Raw genomic sequence first — 17,300 nt, 5'->3', positions numbered from 1 at the left:
GTCTGTGGATTCCACACAGAAAGGTGAGAAATGCCACAGAAGAGAGTTTTCTTACCCTGTTGTCCAGAGTCCACTGTTCAGGAACAGAAAATGACCTGGAGCTTCCATGGAGTTAAAAACACCAGCATAGCACTGATGGTGTTAGCGTTGCCCTGTCTGCTAAAGAACAGGATACCATGACTTGGAGTCACCTAAGGAAAAAAATTACAGCTGTCCAATATTCTGTATGAAAATACATGTCCAAATAAAGGGGTGAGGGCTGGGGTAACAGGACTGCACATATAGATCCTTCCTCTGCAGACTGTTCTCAGCAGACCACACAATCTGCAGACACTTTGGTTCCTGACTGTGGTGAGGATCCTCAGCAGCTTTGCTCCTCATTGAGGCTCAGCTTCTGAAGGTTTCCAGGTCAGCCTTGCTGTCATAGTGAGGGAATTTTAGTGACTTTGCTGACCAATAACTCCCCATATGGATAGTAGATTCCTCCTTCTAAGTTCACTTACACACAAGCAAACTTAAACTCACAGATGACCAGGATGTATTTATGGAAAGAGAGCTTGGGTAGGCACAGTTCACCTCCCTGCACCACCATGGATATAGATAAACACTTGGAAAACCTACTGATTTATTTTTCCTTCTGTGTACCTGGATTACTTCTGAATAACATAATATTGTCTACTACACCTATAGGAATTATAAGCATCAAAGTGTATCCACTGAAATATGCACATAGCAAAGGCATTGTGCTCCACTGTTCAAAACACATAACTCCATCTAACCTCTCCAGTAACAATCCTACTCCACAGAGGTCACACTCTGCCACTTGTCTTTGGTGTCTCCTTTCTCCACCTGAAGGCGTGTGCTCCCATTACTCTGAACATACATTCCATTTACTCTACCACACTAAAAGCATTTTGAAGGTCGATGGCATGTCAAGGCTTGGATTAAAGTAAATTTTAAAAGTGGAATTAGTCTTTCTTTACAGTTTCAAGGTACAGTTAAGGAAATGGTTTGAATTCCACCAGCCTGGAATAATTGTCATTTGCCCTACAACTAGACATCATCTGCTGTCCTTTATCTTCACCATTCTGACTGAGAGAAGATAAAATCTCAAAGATATTTACTTTCCATTTCTTTGAAGGCTTAGAATGTTTAACATTTATTAAAAACTGTTTCTTAGCTATTTGTGTTTCATCTTCTGAATATTCTCTGTTAAATTCCATCCCCTAATTTTTAGCTGGGTTGTTTGATTTCAGGCAGTTTTAAGTTTTTGGTTGTTTTTAGATTCTAGATATTAACTTTCTATCACATATGTGGTTGTTAAAGACTTGATACCATTCTTCAGTCTGCCAATGCACTCAAATGATAGTGTTCTATTCATTTACATTTCAAGCGATATTCCCCTTCCAGGTTTCTCCTCCACAAAATCCCCATTCCATCCTCCTTCTCCCCCTTCCCCTTTGCCTCTTTGAGGGTGCTTCTTCACCCACTCACCCACTCCCACCTCACTACACTAGCATTTGCCTATGATGGGGCATCAAGCCTCCACAGGACCAAAGGTCTCCCCTCCCACTGATGCAAGATAAGGCCATTCTCTGCTATATATGCAGCTGGAGCCATTGCTCCCTCCATGTATACTCTTTGGTTGGTGGTTTAGTCCCTGGGAGCTCTGAGTGTTCCAGTTAGTTGATACTGTTCTTCTTATGGGGTTGCAATCCCCTTCAGCTCCTTCAGTCCTTCCCCTAGCTCTTTCATTGGGGTTCCCAGGCTTAGCCCCATGGTTGTCTATGAGAATCTGCATTTATTGGTCAGATGCTGGTAGAACCTCTCAGGGAACAGCCATAACAGACTCCTGTTTGGCAAGTGCTTCTTGAGGACAGCAATAGTGTGAGTGTTTGGTGTCTTCAAATGGAATGGACCCCTAGGTAGGGTGGTGTCTGGTTGGCCTTTCCTTCAGTCTCTGCTCCATTTTTTTATCCCTGTCTTTTCTTTGGGCAGGAAGATTTCTAGGTTAAAATTTTTGAGATGGATGGGTGGCCCCATCTCTCAACTGAGGGTCATGACTGGAGGTGGTCCCTACAGGTTATATCTCTCCTTTTGGGGGATATTTTGGCTAAAGTCATTACCAATGTGTCCTGGGAGATTCTGGGTTCCCTGGAGTCTGGGATTTCTGGTGGCTAACCCCAGTTCCCTATCCCCCAGTGCAACATGTTTCTATTCAATTTCCTGACCATCTGAACTTCTCTCCTGTTGCTTCCAATACCTGATCCTGCTCCCTTTTCCCTCCCCCTACTCTTTTACTCCCAGGGCCCTCCCTCCTTCTAACTCCTGTGATTGTTTTGTTTCCCCTTCTATGTAGGATTGCAGCATCTATATTTTCGTCTTCCCTTCTTCTTAAGCTCCATATGGTTTGTGGGTTGCATTGTGGATATTCTGAGCTTTTGAGCTAATATCCACATATCAGTGAGTACATACCACGTGTGATTTTCTGTGTCTGGGTTATCTCACTTAGGGTGGTATTTTCTAGTTCCATCCATTTGCCTGTGAGTTTCATGAAGTCATTGTTTTTAATAGCTGAATAATATTCCATTGTGTACATGCACCATATTTTCTGTATCCATCCTTCTGTTGAAGGACATCTGGGTTCTTTCCAGCTTCTGGCTATTATAAATAAGGCTGTTTTGAATATAGTGGAGCATGTGTATTGCACTTAATGCTCGAGCTACCATGGTCCTGTTCAGAAAGTCCTTTCCTGTGACAATGAGTGCAAGCATATTCCATAATTTCTCCTTTGTCATCTTTAGGATATTTGATCTTATGCTGAGGTCCTTGATCTAATTGCAGCTGAGTTTTGTACAGGGTAAGAGAAAGTGACTAGTTTCATTCTTCTACATGTAAATGTCTAATTTCACCAGCACCATTTGTTGAATATGCTATTATTTTCTAGTGTGTTTTTGTTTCTTTCTTTCTTTCTTTCTTTGTCTGTTTGCAAAAAGTCATGTGTCCATAGATGTGTTCACATGTTTCTGGGTCCTCAGATCACCCCAGTGATTTTATTTCTCTGTCATTTCTTCTAAGGTTTATCATCTTGGAATAAAGTTAGTTATTTTCCACATAGTTAGATATGTATAGAAGTGTTATTAATACTAGGAAATTGCTATCATATAGCACATGTCTGTCACAGGTTTCAATTGTTTTTAAATCTTTTCCTTCAGTTCTGAGACATGTGTAACCAGAAATGGAAGCAAATATTACTGGTTATAGGCACAATCAAGAGAGTATTTTACAATATCAAGTGTAGTTGAATTAGATAGTCTGATCAAGAAACTCCCTTGAACGTTATAGAATTTGGTTTGAACTTCTGTTTCTGCGGAACAATGAACAATACTAAACATGCATTGGCATTCTCCAGCACAATAGAATAGGGAGGAGGAGACAGGGTCAGACATATCACTATCCACATGGTTGCAAAAGGTAAGTACAATATTTATGTATCTCTAATTTGAAATGTAGGAAGATATAAAGTTTAAAATTCAGCATTCACCACTAAAGAAGAGAGAACATAGATTGCGAGCCATACTATGAAAATTCTGTGAAATAAAATGTGAGCAAAGAAAATGAAGGGTTATATAGCAAAGTGGAGAGTGCAGCATTCCACTGCATCCAGTGAATGAAAGATTTCTCTGGAAGACTGCTGCAAAGCGATTATTTCCAGATGAGGAGCAGTGCAAATGATTTCCCAAACAGGTTTCTACATAGGCAGAGTATTTTGCATATACACTCAGACAGGAACATATGGAAAAAGCTAATGATGTTAAATGAGTCTTCTACTTCAAACTATGTAGTGTTATTTGCTGGATGACTGTGACAGGACATGGTGAGTTTGGTTTGAGGCAGAAGGCCAGTTATCATAAGTATACCATTTGTATTCCTTGAGTGATAGAAAAGGAAACTGGAAATGATGGAAAAGAAAAGAACCAGGAAATTATGAAACTGCTGAAGACCTTGAGAATGTGAGTTGTAAGGATGGGGAAGCTATAGTTGCACTCATTGAGGATCAGTTGGATTAGACAGGCAAAGAGGGTAAAGAAGACCAATCTTGGGTCATGGAGCAAGACTCTAATGAGAATCTCTCAAGGGTATAGACTACACTGCGGAGCTAAGGGTAAATTTCTGACTAAATATATTGAAACTGCAAAGAAACATCTGTAGATAGTGGTAATGACTTTAGGTGTGGGTATGTTGACATCAGTTTTCACTGTGGTATATTGAGACAAAAAAAGCCACATAAGCAGTCTAGGTTCATAGGGCTGGGTTTTGAGAAATGTTCTCCATGGTAATAGATTTGATGAGAGTTAGAGTCAGAAGAGTTCCAAGTAGAAAAGACCACAATAACAGTAATTAATTCAGAACATACAAGGTTACGTGACCATGGGGGTGCCGATATCTGGTTGAGATGGGTAGTTAGACAACCACACCAGATATGAGAAGAGACAAAATGCCTGTCAGCTAAGGAGGCCAAGTGTAGAAACAATAATAATCATCTCAGTGTATCTACCTAAAATTCTCATCAGGTGGAGAATAGGAGATGTGAAAGTAAGTGGTACAGCGGAGTCACCAAACATTGTCCCCAGAGCACAGGGCTTAGTGGCAATGGAGAAGAAAAGCATAGGCAGGTGCTGAGTAAAGAATGCTGCTCTCTTTCTGAATGTTCAAGATCAGAGAAGTACATAGGTTCCCTTTGATAAAACACTACAGGGGGAAAGTTACCATGTGAGAAAGAAGAGAAAATAAAATATATGTGGCTTTCCAGTAGTGTGGAACATACAAGAAAAGACAAGAGGCTTTAATAAGGAAAATACACTCACTCCTTCCCTTTCTTACAGAAAGACAGTTTGAAACCAAAGTTCGAAGTGAAAAACTGTAATATTTCCTCAACCTGAACGACAAAGCAGTGGATCCAACACTCTCCATGATGTTGTTGAGTCTCAACCAGACAGGAGTGACAGAGTTTGTGCTGGAAGGGTTCTCAGAGCACCCTGGTCTAAGACTGTTCCTGATAGGCTGCTTCTTGACCCTCTACATGATGGCTCTAATGGGCAACATTGTGATCATTGCTTTGGTCACCTCCAGTACTGGGCTCCACAATCCCATGTACTTTTTCCTGTGCAACCTGGCTACCACGGATGTTGTGTGCACCTCCTCTGTGATTCCCAAGGCCCTGATTGGCCTAGTATCTGAGGAAAACATCATCTCCTTCAAGGGATGTATGGCCCAACTCTTCTTCCTTGCATGGGCAACATCCTCAGAGCTGTTGCTGCTCACAGTCATGGCCTATGACCGCTATGTGGCCATCTGCTTTCCCCTGCACTACAGCTCTAGGATGAGTTCACAGCTGTGTGGAGCCCTGGCCGTGGGTGTATGGTCCATCAGTGCTGTGAATGCATCTGTGCACACTGGCCTGATGACACGGCTGTCATTCTGTGGACCCAAGGTCATCACCCACTTCTTCTGTGAGATACCCCCACTCCTCCTGCTCTCCTGTAGTTCCACATACATTAATAGCGTTATGACACTTGTGGCAGATGTCTTTCTGGGAGGCATCAACTTCATGCTAACCCTGTTATCTTATGGTTTCATCATTGCCAGCATCTTGCGCATGCGTTCTGCTGAGGGCAAGAGGAAGGCCTTTTCTACATACTCATCCCACCTCATCGTGGTTTCTGTGTACTACTCATCTGTGTTCTGTGCCTATATCAGTCCTGCCTCCAGCTACAGCCCAGAAAGAAGCAAATTTACCTCAGTGCTATACTCGATCGTCAGTCCAACCCTCAACCCTCTCATCTATACACTGAGGAACAAGGATGTCAAGCTTGCCTTGGGCAGAATATTGGCCTCTTTCTCACATTAAGTGGAGATGTGTAGAATATTCTCCTTGACTGGGCTGTTCCTAATCACACTTTCCTAAGAGCAGCTTCATGGAGCATGGTTTACTTATCTTTGTTTTATAAAAGTTTTGTCTGATGCAAAAACTGTACTATTCCACTCACTGTAACCTCAAAAGCAATAAAATTCTTACTGACAATGTAAACAAAACACCAAGCTTTATTTCCTGATAAATACAAACCATTTCAAAAGTAACTATAATTTATCTAAATGAAGGTGCCACGTTCCTGCACTGGATGATTTCCAGTGAGTGTCAATAGTGATTGTCACAAAACAAAACCATTTCTTGCAGGGACTCTCTGCAAACATAACAGGTGCTTGTTTCAGAGCTATGGCTAATAAATCTAAACTTCATAATGAAACATGAGCGGCCAGCATGGCCACAAAGTTGCATGTCTTGGATTCTCCACTTCACACTTTCCTATGAGCTCTGGGAGTCAGATGTTATGGAGAAAGGGATAATCTATGGAACTGAGGTAACATTTAAGTTTCAAAATGAAGTCACATATGTCACAAAGCATACTTATGACCATGAAAACAATCGATCTTTCATGAGAAAAATTATTTCCAACAAAGAGATATGGGGAAACTTGTTTATTGACGACATGCAAAGCATAGAGTGGAGCTTTATTCACACTATAAATAAAAATTAACCAAATATAGATCATAAACAACAAGGCTTGGTTAAAACCTTCTTACCCATACATCATTTAATCATCTTGTTTTTCTTTCCTGCAACTCTTCTAAGGTCCTAACTACCCACTTGCCTACCCACCCAATACCCACACCTCTCTTTCTCTTGCAACAAAATGCACAAAATGCAAACCAATAAAACAAAATAATAACAAATGCACACTCAGAAATTGAAGTCCTTTATACATTGACCCTGGCTCAAACAGCTAGCTCAAGAACAGCTAGATGGTGGCAGGAGGAGGAAGGAAAAGGATGGAGAAGTGTATCTGGAAACTTGAAAAAATGGTTCAATGCCAACTTAGTGGATAAAGGGCAGCTGCTGAAAAGATGCTGTATCCTTTTCAGACTAAACACGTTCTTGGTCAACCTACTTCTCTATTCTTCGTAAAAATGCTGTAACTTACCAGAACTTGTGGTGCAAACTCTGTATGTTGTATTAACCAACCTTCATCTTTGTTACAAATAAACATATTTTCAATGTATTTATACTAACTCATGGATTCAGAGGCCTCAGTCTATGGCCATTTGGGGTTTTGTTTTGGCCTATTGTGAGCAAGGCCTTGAGGCAGTGGCAGAATGATGGAGACGTTTCATCACATTATGGCAGCCCAGAACACATGAAAGAGGAACACTCCAGTGTTCAACTGGCTTTCTTCTTTTTATTTTACCCCATGATTTCAACTCTCCAGACTTTAGGATGGTGCTGACCACATAGAAGGAGGATCCCTTGCTCCAGTGAATCCTTCCTGGAAACACTGTCACAGGCAAGGAAAGAAGTGTCCCTTAGTGAACTCCTAGGTCAATGTTGCTCAATCTGTGGGTTTAAAATTCTTTAATGGTCAAATAACACTTTGATTGGTGTCACCTAAGACAGAAATGCCAGGTACTTACATTAATCATAATGTAAATGTATCAACATTACATAGCAAATTAACATTATAAAGTAGCAGCAAAAAGAATAACTGTTTTAAAGGACTGCAGCGTTAGGATGGCTGAGAACACTGTCCTAATTACTTGTGAATTCTGTTATGGTGGTAGTAAAGAGTAGCATCTGTGAAACATGGGCTTTGACCTGATATACCTATTGATTTCTTTGACACTATTTGTGTCACCTTCAAGTCATGTTTTGAGTCATTTCTTCTAGTATTAGCCTCATAACTATGATTTAAGCTATAAAGCAACTGATACACACCTAAAGAAAAGTATACAACTGGTCAGAAACGCATACACGTGCATACATCTCATATACACATTATTTGGGAATTATCATCATCATGAGACATGCCTTATGTTATATTAATATAACCTACAAAATACAACACAATATAGCAATGGACATCCAGGAAAAGTCAGGTCACACAAAACGCACCAGTCAGTGGTGTCTAAGAGAGAAATGTGACTAAGCAAACTCTTAATGTGTCATTTTGTCTAGAAAAGGGCTATTGTGCCAGTGTCTGGCTCTGGTCTCACCTCTCTGTATTTGGATCAGAGGAGGTTCTGTAGGTGTCAGTGGCTGTCAAGATCAACCTCCTATTTTTCTACAGTGGGTATCCTTCCTTCAAGATTGGGTATAAACTATGCTTCAAGGGTTGTTGTGAAATAACAATAGGAAAGATATAAAGAATCAAAAGTGGGTCTGGGGTTCTGGGTTCTGTCTTTCCTCTGGGGTATCTGCATGCCACTGTTACACTGACTCTGAGAGGACTGGGCAAAGTCAGAAACCAGTGGGATCCACTTTTTCCTCCAGAGCATCAGGTGGCTGCTGTATACCAGGCCAAGAGGGGTGAAGCATAGTCCACGACAAACAGCATCGCAGTCAAGCTGGGACAAATTCCATGGAGGCAGGTAGAGAGAGAAGGCCTTATCTGAGGTTCTTAGTATTACAACCCTTTTACGTGAAGGCCTTCTTCAGCAATCCTCAATGAAACAGCTCTCCGAGATGATTTTAATGTGAGCATACACCTTTATTTTATGTGGTATACACATCTCTTTATTAAGGGTGTGCCAAGAGTTATATAGTTTTGAAGAAGGAGGTGAGAATATCTAGGGTGTGAAAAGGTCTTTGGCTGAAGGCTAAGGCTACTGTGATGCTTCAATATCATGGAGAAGACTTCCAGGTCCTGGGCTATATGACTGACTACCTATGACCATTTGGCAGGCATGGAAAAAGAGACGTTAGTCTCACTCCTGCCATTCTCAGGATGAGATCTAAACCTCAAGTTTTGAAATCTCTAGGGTTTGAACATGCTCCACCTTGACAGTTCCATGCCAGCTCCTCTGGTAGCACTGACCACGTGCCCCACATGGGTCATAGAAGTCTACATGAATCATGGGTTCAGAGCAGGGATTCCTCATCCCTGTGATAACCTTTGGGTTGCAAATCTTTTGAAGGTCAAATAACCCTTTCACAGGGGTCATCTAAAATCAGATATGCCAGATATTTACATTATGATTCATTACACAACAAATAAGTGTTATGAAGTAGCAACAATAAAAATTTTATGTTTAGATGTCACCATAAAATTTCAGAAGACTTTTTCTCTCCTATTTCTTTGTGTAGTTAAGTTTGTATGACTGGCCTTGTGCCTGTCCATTATGGTTTCTGATTTTTATTTTGGATTTAGGTTATCTGTCTTTATTTCTTTTGTTTCTTCATTTTGTTCGTTTAATTCTATTTTGTTGGCTTTTATGTTTCTTTTCTGAAGAGACAAGAAGAATGGTCATGGAACTGGGTAGGTAGGGAGGATCTGGGCGATGTTCACTGAGGGAAAAGCCATGATCAGAATATATTGTTTGAAAAAAATATTTTTTATTTAAAACTTGTAATTAACTTAGTTTTATTTGTTTTTTACAATCTAGTGAAACAAAAAATGTTTTAAAATATTTTTATCTTTAATATTTTTGAGATTTTGCTTTGATTATAACCTTTATGTCCTGCCTTCCTCCTTGAGAACATTCTATATAACCCTCTGTCACTCTTCTCCAAAATCGTGGCTGCTTTTTATATTCTAGTTGTTATTGCATGCATATATGTATAAACAAATTGATACTATTCCTAAATATGAATTCTTCTATCTGTATAATGCTACTTGTATAGAGAGTCTCAGGCCTGAATAAATATTTTAAATATTTGAAATTGTAGCAAACAGAATGGAAGTGCTGAAAGAACATTAATTCATAACAATAGACAGAATGTCTTGAGTGTAGGGAGAGGAGGAGAGAGATGGGCAGTACAAGATACAGAAAATAGACCCATTGTATGTATGTGTGAGTCAGATGAAGCAATCTCAGTAGAATACAGAGTAGACAATTAGTATCAGGATAAGAACTTCCATACAGGACATGGTAACACCAATGCATGCACAGGGTTGGTGACAACGAGGCTGTAGAGTGGGAACAGTTCCAACCCAGGTAGTACCCACAGTATGTGACTCCCCTGACCATTGTCCTCCACGCAAGTCTGCAGGGAGTTTGGGTCGTTAAGTCATAAGTTTCTGTTAATTGATCCTAAGAGCATTCTCCTTGAGTTTCTATCCCAGGAGGCATAAGATAAGCACCTACCACTGGTCTCAGAAATGACAGGTATTCCTGAAGGTCAGGGGCCTCTATAAAAATGAAGACAGAGCTTTACAAGGTAAAGACCTGCTGCTTGCAAAAATATAGTCTGCTCAGCCCAGTGTGCACCTATGTTGGAGTCATCTGTCATCTGAATATACTGTGACAGAAAAAGGTGAGTTAAATCCTAAGTTCCATTATGTGTCTCTTTTGTCTGATAGTGGAGCTCCAAAACAAACGTCTCACTATAAAGGTGACATCATTAGGCATACTGTTTGGATGTCACCATTAAAGGACAACAACCTATGTTCTCAATGAGTCCTGAGTTTGATGAAGGGTGCTGGGTCAAAGGTCAGAAAACTGAAAATGATAGAAAGATTTGGTATCTTCCTCCATCGTTTAAACAGCAAAATGTCTAGTGTCTAATTACAATCAGAGGGCTTAGTCATACCTGTAATTTTTGTCTTATGTTCATAAGTGGATCATTAATCACCCACAGTGCTCACACTAATTGTGAAAGGCAATCAACAGATTCAGATGAATCTAAGATAAATTTATATGAGTAGATAGGACTTGGATGCTGTCTTGTCGGTCTGTGGTATCCACACAGAACGGTGAGAAATGCCACAGAAGAGATTTTTCTTACCCTGTTGTTCAGAGTCCACTGTTCAGGGACAGAAAATGACCTGCAACTTCCATGGAGTTAAAAACACCAGCATAGCACTGATGGTTTTAGCCTTGCCCTGTCTGCTAAAGAACAGGATACCATGACTGGCAGTCACCTAAGGAAAAAAATTACAGCTGTCCAATATTCTGTATGAAGATAAATGTCCAAATAAAGGGGTGTGGGCTGGGGTAACAGTGCTGCAGATATGGATCCTTCCTCTGCTGACTGTTCTCAGCAGACCACACAATCTGAAGACACTTTGGTTCTTGACTCTGGTAAGAGTCCTCAGCAGCTTTGCTCCTCATTGAGGCTCAGCTTCTGAAGGTTTTCAGGTCAGCCTTGCTGACATAATGAGGGACTGTTAGTGATTTTGCTGACCAATAACCCCCCACCTAGATAGAAGATTCCCCTGTGTCCACTTAGACACAAACAAAGGATCTTAAACGAACAAAAGACCAGGATGTATTTATGGAAAGAGATCTTGGGTAGGCACAGCTCATCTCCCTGCTCCACCATGGATATGGATAAACATTTGAAAAACCTACTGATTTATTTTTCCCTCTGTGTGCCTGGATTACTTCTGACTAATATAATATTGTCTGCTACACCTATAGGAATTAAAAGCATCAAAGTGTATCCACTGGAATATGGACATAGCAAAGGCATTGTGCGCCACTCTTCAAAAGGCATGACTCCATCTAACCTCTCCAGTAACAGTCCTACTCACAGAGGTCAGATTCTGCCCCCCTTGTCTTTGGTGTCTCCTTTGTCTACCTGAAGGCATTTGCTCCCATTATTCTGAACATACATTCCATTTGCTCTACCACAGTAAAAGCATTTTGAAGGTAGATGTCATGTCAAGGCTTGAATTAAAGTAAAATTTAAAAGTGAAATTAGTCTTTCCTTACAGTTTCAAGGTACAGTTAAGGAAATGATTTCAATTCGTTTTTGATCAGTTGGTGTGCTTTATAGAAGACTTCCTACCACATAGCCCAGTTCAATGAAGATGCAGGACAGTTTTATGATCCCAGATGTCCTCTACCTGCTCTTGTGCAAGTCACAATAATTAAAAGGCAGCATGGTGTGCATTTTCTGCTGCGGGTTAGGTTTTCAGTGCATTTTCTCCACACAAAGCCCTAACGGCTCGTTGTAAGCAGTTATTTTCTCATCTTAAACTTTGAGCACCATCTTCAGCATTTTCTGTTTATATCTGCATTTTCTCTGACATATTTTAGGCAATAGTATATGAATGGAGCAGCTATTATTGGTGTCAGTCAATGTTGTTTGTGATAGCAGGCCACGGTACATGTTGATGGGACATGTGTTGATCGTTCAGGATGTTTGTACATATCCTAAGTAAATGTTTATTTCTGTGACTTTATCATCTCTACTTTTTTTAAGCTCTGACCTGCTATCTTCTCGTTATTTCAATATACATACGATATGATTGTGGGGTGCCATGACTCCACTATGCAGATCTCAAAAGTTTATATTTTTGCCTAAATGTACTTGGCTCTCATTGATCTATCTTGTTAACCTTCCCTCACCTTTGCCATTTATCATGTCTATTGATCATTATTCTACTATGATTGTGTTTTCTAGTTTCCACATGTGAGAGATAGATGTGGTATCACTTTATCTATGCCTGCTTTATTTTTCTTCACATATTATTCTCCATTCCCATCAATTTTACTGTGCCATGCTTTTTACAGTTGAATAATATTCTATTATATATCTTTATTACCTTTCCTTCATCCTTGCATCCCCAGAAGAATACATAGGGTAATCCTGTCCATTTGCTAATATGACCATTTCTTCAAAAGTGTGTATTGCTGATACCCTGATATGCTGATTTTATTTCCTGAATATACTTTCTGCTATTTGAAACACTGTCTCACTTTGCAGATCCAGCTAATCTGAAACTTGTGCAGATGATTCAGGCTTTGAAAAGCCTTTCTTTCCCAATAGCTAGAATAAAAGGTCATTGCCAACATGCCCACCATTTTGAAATTATGTGGGTTTTTTAAGTATGTTTTAAAGTTTTGACAATTTCACACACTGTATGTTGATCCAGTTTTATTTCCCTCCTCTACTCCTCCCAGATACATCCCCACCTCCCTATTCACTCAACCTTTTAACCTCCTCTCCTTTGAAATTAACTAAGACTGATTTCTGTGGGCCAACTACTCTTAAATATGGAGTCTACTTTGGAGTATGGTCTATATAAAGCGATCACATCAGTAAACAAAACTGACGCTGCTTTTGCCCTCACCCACCACATGTCCATAGCTCCTCCACTGAGGAATTTTGTGTGGCTTGCACAACTCTTTTATACACTGTAAAACTTCTGTAAGTTCGTATGTTTATCTGCCTCACAGTTTCCAGAAAACATTCTTTCTTTGATGTCCTCTACCACCTTTGGCTCTTAGAGTCTTCTTTCCTCTGTATCTTCCATGAATATTCTTAAGTGGTCAGGAAAGTATTGTGATCTAAGCCTCCCATTTAAGTCTGAGCACTTCAACATTCCTTTTTCTGTGTAGAGTGGTGAATTATAGGCCTTTGTGTTAACGTTCTCTGCTACAAGAAGAGGGTTCTCTGATGAGAGTTAAGTGATATGCTGATCTATGAGTATAGCAATAAATTATGAGGAGTCATTTTATTCCTGTGTACATTTAGTAAAAAATAAAAAAGTGATAGGTTTTCTTTTGAAGCCTATGATGTATATACTGACAAGTTCTTCGCCTTATTAACAGTACCACATATGGGTTCTAGCTAGGAAGATGGACCTTAACATTGTGCTACTACTGCATCCTTGGCCAAATCTTATCAAGAAGGTTGTTGTTGTAGCTCATAGTATTCTGAGCTGAGTAAGACCAATATTTATGCTTTTCTTCTCAAATAGTGTGGATAGCATCTTCCAGAGCTATAAGAGCCAGCAAGAAGGAGTGAAGATTTCAGGTCAGTACCCATTACATGTTTATATGTTTATGGATCAATGAGTGGTGCCTCTAGTCATAGAGATTTACCAAACATTCTGAAGAATAACCAAAAACAATAGCAATAGCCTGTAATGTTTGAGGGTCTATCAGACCTAATGATTGACATCTCAAAAAGAGGTAAACAATTCAAGGCAGAACTTCAACATGGCAGGGACCTGTAGGCAGAAGGTCTTCCAGAGGCCATGGAGGGGTTATGCTTCCTGGTTCACTTGGCATAGCTTGCTCAGCCTGCTTTGTTATACATCCCAGGACTGCCAGCACAGTGATGACTCCATCCACAGTGGCTTGCCCATCAAACATTAATAAGAAAATGCCCTAATGGCTTGCCTATAGAACAATCTAAGGAAATCCTTTTTTAAAATTTAAGCCCCTTCCTCTCAGATGACTAGCTTGTGTCAGACTAGACAGTACAGATGCAGGCCTCCCATTAGAGAGTAACTTATTAAAAATATTTTTTATACATTTGTATAAGTATGTTTAGGATCTTCAACTGTAGTAGGGTTCTACAAGGATTTTTCAAAAGGCTTTCTCTACACATATTCCCTCCTTCATTCTCCCTCCCACCCACTACCCCACTTCATCATTCTGATCTAATGTTCTTCTTCCCATATTTGAAACATTCTATGTCATCTCCTCATCTTCCTCCCCATGGTGCCTCACTAGTTGCTAAGCTCTTTGAGTATTCCAGAAAGAGTGCACATACAGAACGTTTTAAAAGTGATATGCACATGTGAGACAAGGCGTGGGATGTTTGCTTTATGGGTCTGGATTACTTCTTTCAACATGATTACTTCCAACTGAATCTATTTTCCTAAAAACTGCATAATTTCATTTTCTTTTCAGATAAATAATATTTTATTACTTAAGTACCATAGTTTGACTACATATTACTCGTGTGATGGACATTTATGTTGTTTTCCCTTCCTGGCTATAGTGAATAGAGCAGCAATGAGCATAAAAGAGCAAGTGTCACTGTAGTAAGATATAGTCTTTGAGAATATGCTAAGAATCGTATACCTGAATCTTGTAGTGTATCTGTGTCCATCTTTTTGAGGAACCTACATACTGATTTCTATAGTAATTGCTCCAACTTGCACTTCTAAGAAAAGTGAATAGCTGCTCCTTTCTCCACATCCTTGCCAGCATCTGCTGTCCTTTATCTTCACCATTCTTACTGACAGAAGATAAAATCTCAAAGATTTTTAATTTCCATTTCTTTGAAGGCTTAGAACGTTTAACATTTATTTTTTAAAAAGACTGTTTCTTAGCTATTTGTGTTTCATCTTCTGAATATTCTCTGTTAATTCCCATTCCCTATTTATATCTGGGTTGTTTGGTTTCAGGCTGTTTAAAGTTTTTGTTTGTTTGTATATTCTAGATGCTAACCTTATGTCACATATGCAGTTGTTAAAGACTTGATGCCATTCTGCAGTCTGCCACTTTACTCAAATGATGGTGTTATTTTTAAACAGATGCATAATTATAGCATCTCAACTAATTTGTCCATTACTGATCTTCATGCTTAAGCTACCATGGTCCTGTTCAGAAAGACTTTTCCTGTGACAATGAGTGCAAGCATACACCATAATTTCTCCTTTGTCATTTTTAGGATGTCTGATCTTATGCTGAGGACCTTGGTCAAGTTAGAGTTGAGTTTTGTACAGGGTTAGAGATGAGGGACTAGTTTCATTCTTCTACATGTAACTGCCCAACTTCACCAGCACCATTTGTTGAACATGCCATCATTTCTCTAGTGTATTGGCTTCTTTCTTTATTTGTTTGCAATACATCATGTGTCCAACAGATGTATTGACATTCTCTGGGTCCTAGATGTCCCCACTTGTTATATTTCTCTGTCATTTCTTCTTAGATGTGTCAATTAGAAATGAAATAGTTATATTCCAAATAATTTTTGTAGATGTGTTATTAATACTAGGAAGTTTCTATCATATAGCACATGTTTGTAACAGTTTTCTATTATTTTTAATCTTTCCCTTCAGCTCAGCTCTGAGGCAGGCATACACAGGAATGGAAGCAAATATCAGTAATTATAGGTACTATCAAGAGAGTATTTTGCAAAATCATGTATAGTTGAACTAACCTGATCAAGAAACTGCAAAAAACATTATAGGAATTTGGTTTTGAACTTCTATTTCTGCAGAACCTTGAACAATTCTGAATATGAATTGGCATTCTCCACCACAATAGAATGGGGAGGAGGAAAAGTGCTCAGACATATCACTATCCTCATGGATCCAAAGGGTAAATACAATATTTCTCTATCTCTAAAATTTAGAAAAATATAATGCTTAAAACTCAACATTCGCTACTAAGGATTGGAAAAAATAAATTGTGAGCTATACTATGGAAATTAAATGTGAAATGAAATATGAGCAAAAAAAAATGAAGTGTTATAGGGCAAAGTGGGGAATGGGACTTCTTACCACTGAATTCAGTGACTGAAAATTTCACTGCTGTAAAATAGAGAATTGTTCCAGATGAGGAACACTGCAAACAATTTCCTAAACAGGTTTCTAGATAGAGTAGAGTATATTTGCATATATGCTCAGACAAGATATTATGGAAAAGGCTAATGAAGAATGTTAGATGAGTCTAGTGTGTCAAGCTATGGCGTGTTATTCATTGAATGACTGTGGGACGACATAGTGAGTTTTGTTTGGGCAGAAGGCCAGTTATCTTAAGTATACTGTTTGTATCCCTTGAGTGGTAGAGAAGGAAACTGGAAATGATGGAAATGACAAGAACCCTGAAATTATGAAACTGCTGAAGACATTGAGAATGTGAGTTGTAAGGATGGGGAAGCTATAGTTGCACTCATTGACAATTAGTGGATTAGAAAGGCAAAGAGGTGAGACAATGAATCAGAGACAAGGAGCTGTGCTCCATAGAAAAAAACATCTATAGACAGTGGTAATGACTTCAGTTGTGGGTATGTTGACTTCAATGGTCACTGCAGTTCATTGGGACAGAAAAGCCCCATAAGCAGTCTAGGTTCATAGGGCAGGGTTTTGAGAAATGTTTTCCATGGTCATAGAATTGATGTGGGTTAGAGTCAGAAGACTTTCAAATACAAACGACACCAATAACAGTAATTAATTGAGAAAATTCATGGCTACTTGGCCATGGGAGTGCCAATATCTGGTTGAGGTGGGTAGTTGGACAACCACTCCAGATATCAGAAGAGACAAAGTGCCTGTCAGCTAAGGAGGCCAAGTATAGAAACAAAGGAATAATAGTCATGTCGGTGTATCTACCTAAAATTCTCATCAGGTGGAGAATAGGAGATGTGAAAGTGGGGAGTACAGCTGGGTCACTGAGCACTGTCCCCAGAGCACAGAGCTTAGTGGCAATGAGGAAGGAAAGCATAGGCAGGTATTGAGTAAAGGATGCTGCTCTCTTCTCACATGTTCAAGATTAGG

General features: G+C 39.5%; 1 protein-coding gene across 1 annotated transcript; it reads left to right on the top strand.

Annotated features, from left to right (window-relative positions):
• Positions 1–4,945: 4,945 nt before the first annotated feature.
• On the top strand, positions 4,946–5,911 carry LOC110298586 (olfactory receptor 13A1-like). Its single transcript, XM_085842503.1, has one exon. It carries the CDS (start codon positions 4,973–4,975, stop codon positions 5,909–5,911), a length of 939 nt encoding a protein of 312 aa, XP_085698629.1. The 5' UTR covers positions 4,946–4,972.
• Positions 5,912–17,300: the final 11,389 nt, after the last annotated feature.

The sequence above is a fragment of the Mus caroli genome, unplaced genomic scaffold (genome assembly GCF_978045245.1).
Source record: "Mus caroli unplaced genomic scaffold, Mus_caroli_1 scaffold_8, whole genome shotgun sequence".
In the NCBI taxonomy this organism is placed as follows: Eukaryota; Metazoa; Chordata; class Mammalia; order Rodentia; family Muridae; genus Mus; species Mus caroli.
The sequence above is the reverse complement of the archived record's forward strand: the minus strand, read 5'-3'. Positions and strand labels throughout refer to the sequence as shown.

Excerpts from the sequence above, each read along its gene's own strand:
- LOC110298586 (XM_085842503.1), top strand. The coding sequence starts at position 4,973 with ATGATGTTGTTGAGTCTCAACCAGACAGGAGTGACAGAGTTTGTGCTG.